Source organism: Anopheles merus, chromosome 3L (assembly GCF_017562075.2).
Source record: "Anopheles merus strain MAF chromosome 3L, AmerM5.1, whole genome shotgun sequence".
Lineage (NCBI taxonomy): Eukaryota > Metazoa > Arthropoda > Insecta > Diptera > Culicidae > Anopheles > Anopheles merus.
In genome coordinates this window covers 29,645,282-29,650,052 of record NC_054085.1, presented here as the reverse complement: position 1 = coordinate 29,650,052, position 4,771 = coordinate 29,645,282, and the positions used below count along the sequence as shown (strand labels likewise).

The window sequence follows — 4,771 nt, the reverse complement described above, 5'->3', positions numbered from 1 at the left end:
GTGACGGCACTTAATCCCTCGTGCCTTGCCAACACAAAATGATGCAAGTAGAGTTTTGTTTTCCGCTCGAAACGAACGAAAGAAAAGGCACCATAGCAAATGACTGGGTTTAGGGAAGTTCATTCTGATTCCGCCTGCTATTAAGTCAAATCATGTGGTTGGGTTATTTGTTTGTCCGTTTACTTGCCCTTCATGTGTGGCGAGCTTAAAATGTCGTTGATTTCAGTTTACCTTTACATTCAGCTGTCAGGATTTCGAATCGTAGAATTCAAATCACCCTAGGAATCTTGCTTTGCATCTTCCAACGCTGTGTGACGTTATTCGGAATGGTTTGACCATTATCTATCAACTCAAGCTTAACGTAAACGTAACGCTAAAATGGGAGGAAAGATACGCTTAACGTTAAAATAGGAGGAAAGAAGATAAGAATTTGAATTAATTGAATTAAATTAATAAAAAGAATTAAATATTTATATTATGATAAAAGTTTTCAGAAAAAAATCCAGAGCTAAGACAGACTTAAGAACAGTGACTAACTTATAATCCTGATGAATCCAGAGTAATCGGTACTGCTGCAGCTTTAGACGGGATCTTAAATCGGACTTGTCCAATTAGCGCCATAATGGGGTTCGATCTGCGATTCATCTCCAAATTACACATCGATTGCTACGTCAGATGATGCTCGGAAACCAGCGAAACCATGCAAGATGCATCAGGAACTCAGTAGTCTGCGGAAACTGTCACTCATACCAAACGATACTGACATAGATAACAGTAGTCTTCCTTTCCTCATGCACATCAGACAAATCTGATGATGAGTGAAGCTGACATTGAGATCCTCTGTGTTGGCTTTGAAAAAAATCGATGCCGACGGTGAACATCAGGATCCCGCTTGAAAGAGAGCATTAAGGTTGCACAGCATACACAGGGGAAGTCGTGCGCTCTTTCCGTTCAAAGAGAAAAGGAACGTTGCACGATTTGGAGGGGAAATTGATCAAGAGCAGCTCACGAAGCGTAAGGGTACTACGGACGATGCTGAGATCGGCTTTTTTCGGTTCCGTTGCGGAACACGACCGAGCAAATCAAAACAATCCACCCGAGCTGGTGTAGTGTAAGGTGGCAAAAAAGCCGGTCCGAGCTAACGTTATCGTTCGGTAGCCGTTTGGATAGAATGTAATGTAACATTTAGTAGCATAGCAAACTCTCACGCGAGAAGTGGTTGTGCCGGTGAGAATACGCGAGAGCTTTGGGAAAGTCGCGTTTGAAGCATTGCGTTTGTTGTCTTTTTGTCACCGGCAAACTATGCTACTTGCCACGTGTTTGCTGTGTGAACATTTGAAAAGGACTAGCTTAAGAGGCCCGGTTACAGTGCTACGCACGGAAACCGATATTGATATTGCGCTCGCATATATCGATTGCTACCGACAAATGATGGTCCGAGAATAACACGCGTGCCCGTACGCGACAGGTTCGAGGGCGGATCGATGATGGAACGACGGGGTGCAACAGGTGGTTCTTGCACTACAGGGATTTCCACAGCCACATTAGGCAAATTATCGGGATGAAGATCCGCGATGGTACCTTCAGCGCCGGCAAGATCCATAAAGCCCGTGTACGCCTCAGTGCGAAGTTGTGCCTGGTGCTCTCGCAAATATTTCAACCGCTGCATCTCTATCTTACAGTACTGGTCTACACAGTACTGCTGAAACAATCGTCCGGCACGATGCATAAGCGTTTGAGCGTTTTCCCGCCAGGCTATGCGATATGCGGCATATTCGCGTGGCGTTATTTGATTTGCTGAACGCTCTGCTTCATCCAACTCAGGATTAGGATCCTCAGCAGCATCATCATTTTCATCTATGTGCGCCGCTCCGTTGCTCGAACTTGTTGGTCTGCTTGGTTGTTGCTGCTGTCTGGTTCGGCGCTGTACCTTTGGCATACCGTAAGTCCAACCGGTTTCACCCCGCGGAAACAGAATCGGGTATTGGAGTGCATCTGCCAACTGGTTGGTATCAAACACAGGCTGCAAGTATCCTGTGGCACGATGCTGCAGCACAATATCGCGTGTATGTTCCGTGGCTCCGGTAGTATCATCGCACACGAACACGCCACCAACTTCATCTGCAGTCGGTGCATTGTAACGCCGTTGATCGATGCCTGGTATACGCGAGCGTTCAGCATTTCGTCGTACTGACCCTCCGAGCTTGAATCATAAAAGTACAGCTGTGCGTAGCATGGTGGACGTCCTGGAAGCACAGCGAGCGAACCGATTCGATGGCAAAGCGCACCTTGTATGCGATAGTTGTAAATTCCACCGTGACCGACTCGTAGATCCTGGCGTACTGGGTCATTTCCTCGTATTGAGGCACCGATAGAGGTGAAGGTAAACGCATTATTGTATCGCCGGATGTTGAGCAGAAATTGCGGCACGTCAAATAGTTGGCGCAACTCTGCTGGCGGTTCGGGAAACGGTGGAAGCACAACTTGTCCACTGTTGCAGCACACACTGGGCGGCTCTCCAGGCCACTTGAGAGCGGAACAGAAATTGCAAGGCACGCGTGGTGCAAGCGTATGAAGCGAGGGACAACTGTACGACTCATGGTTCCCATGTGCTACTCTCAGATGGCCGGTCATACGACGCCGGGCTATGAATTGTCGCTGCTGATCTGCTTCATGGTCGCGAAGATGGCGCACGTATGTTTGTAGCTGCTGATGTATTGGCACTCGGATAGCAACTGCTGCAGTTGGGTCTACCAATGCTGGTGTTGGTGCTGGTGCTGGTGCTGGTACTGGTGCTGATGCTGGTGCTGGGGCGCGGTTGACCACAGTTGCGACATTCGGAGTTTCCACCATGCGCTTCCTGGCATTGTACAGTGCCTGTCGCTTTCTGGCGAGCCTTGCCTTCTTCTCGGGTGGTGTTTCATCCGGTGGGGTGGAGTACCGTCCAGCGATTTCATTGAGCAAATCATCGTCAATATTCCTTCGTAGTTGTTGTTGTTGCAAGATTGCTGGAGCTCCTGATAAGGATGTCCCGGCCGAAGTAGACGGTACAGCCTGTTGGTCGTCCTGTACAGCTGCCACCGTAGGAGCTGCTCCCGCGAGGCGCTTCTTGGCCCTGTACAGCGCTTGTCGCTTTCTGGCGAGCCTTGCCTTCTTCTCGGGTGGTGTTTCATCCGGTGGGGTGGAGTATTGTCCAGCGATTTCATTGAGCAATTCATCGTCTGTATTCCTTCGTTGTTGTTGTTGCAGGATTGCAGAAGCTGCTGATAAGGATGACCCGGCCAAAGTTGAAGGTACAGCCTGTTGGTCGTCCTGTACAGCTGCCAGCGTAGGAGCTGCACCCGGGAGGCGCTTCTTGGCCCTGTACAACGCCTGTCGCTTCCTTTGAAGCCTTGCTTTCTTTTCGTTCGGAGTTTCTTCCGGTGGAGTGAGATTCTGTGAGACTATATCACTTACGGAGGGCTGCATGGTTTGTGGATAGGGTTCTGTAACTGGGGCTGTTGAAAATTGTAAAACAAAAAAAAAAAAGAATTTTAGATAAGTGCTGTGAATAAAAGAAAGTAGGAAATATTATACCTGACATGATGTCAATCATAGGGCAACCGTTGCCCACACTTTCCTCATTATGCTCCATATCGTAGCAAAAACAGAATTGCAAGAAAACGCCGGAACACAGAAACACAGGAACACAGGAACACAGGAACACACGTTCCACGCAGGAACAACAAATTGAACCACAAAACGTACACGAAACGTACGTTACGAAAATAATCTCCTTACACTAAATCTACACTGCCCTGCGCACTAAACTACACTACAATACACAACACTTTTCTAAACTACACTACACTATACTTCACCATGCGCACCTAAAGAAATTAACCTAATACTCAAACTAAACTAAAAACACTGGAAATCAACTTAAAAAAGTGTAAATCGCACTCGAAACGCGGGTACGAAACCTATAACCGTATTAATAAACGATATTCGTTTTGTCAAAAAATATATCATATCGCGTAGCCAACTCGATCGTTCGCTCGCTCGCTCGCTCGCTCGTACGCGCATGCGCTGGCAGGGGCTCGCAAGGGCGAGTCGATAGTGTGCGCACTGCTCGGTCGAGTTCGGAAAGCGAGGAAACGGTTGAGCACCCCTGCAGCGTTGGTCGTGCTCACGATGGTAGGGGTATTCGTCGTGCGGTCGTGCGAGCGTGATGGTGTTATACGGCAGCGAAGGCAGAACGGGCGAGATAGAAACAGCGTAACGCAAAGTGTGACATCGAGCGTCAGCGTTAACGAAAATTTATATTTGAAAAGGAAACAAGAGCTGATATTTTTTGTACTGTTTGCCGAAAAATGCTCCCACAGATATTCTAATTAATGTTTGCAACGGATTTGAATTAAAAATTTCCAGTATCGTTATGATCGGATTCATTCAATAGATATTGCAGTATTACATATTTCCACCTCAAAGTGATGTAAATTTACAATTTAGTACCCTATGCTTTAACTTTCAAAGGACTTTCTAAAGATAAAGATAAAAGTTAGCTGTCTTCTATTATAATAATGATTTCACAGCTTTAATGATGATATTATAATGATTTCGTTTAAACATAATGTACATCAGGTTCAAGAGTGCAGCTTGAATTGTTTAAAAACAAACAGATGCCATTCCGAACAAAGCGTTCTGAAAAGCTCATGTTTTCACCTCTTACTCTTTCATCAGGAAGGGAAATGAATTCAGAAAGCTAAATGACTTACAGGGTTTCCCACGA

General features: G+C 46.5%; 2 protein-coding genes across 2 annotated transcripts; both read right to left on the bottom strand.

The window, feature by feature from the left end:
- Window positions 1–247: 247 nt before the first annotated feature.
- On the bottom strand, window positions 248–2,767 carry LOC121600579. Its single transcript, XM_041929288.1, has 2 exons — window positions 538–2,767; window positions 248–373 (listed from the first exon to the last, which is right to left on the bottom strand). The coding sequence occupies exon 1, from the start codon at window positions 1,937–1,939 to the stop codon at window positions 1,364–1,366; it is 576 nt and encodes a 191-aa protein (XP_041785222.1). The 5' UTR covers window positions 1,940–2,767; the 3' UTR covers window positions 248–373; window positions 538–1,363.
- LOC121599083 lies at window positions 2,013–4,274 on the bottom strand. The gene is made up of 4 exons (XM_041926593.1): window positions 3,577–4,274; window positions 2,289–3,497; window positions 2,117–2,246; window positions 2,013–2,034 (listed from the first exon to the last, which is right to left on the bottom strand). Exons 1-4 carry the CDS (start codon window positions 3,632–3,634, stop codon window positions 2,013–2,015), a joined length of 1,419 nt encoding a protein of 472 aa, XP_041782527.1. The 5' UTR covers window positions 3,635–4,274.
- Between the last annotated feature and the right edge of the window lie 497 nt (window positions 4,275–4,771).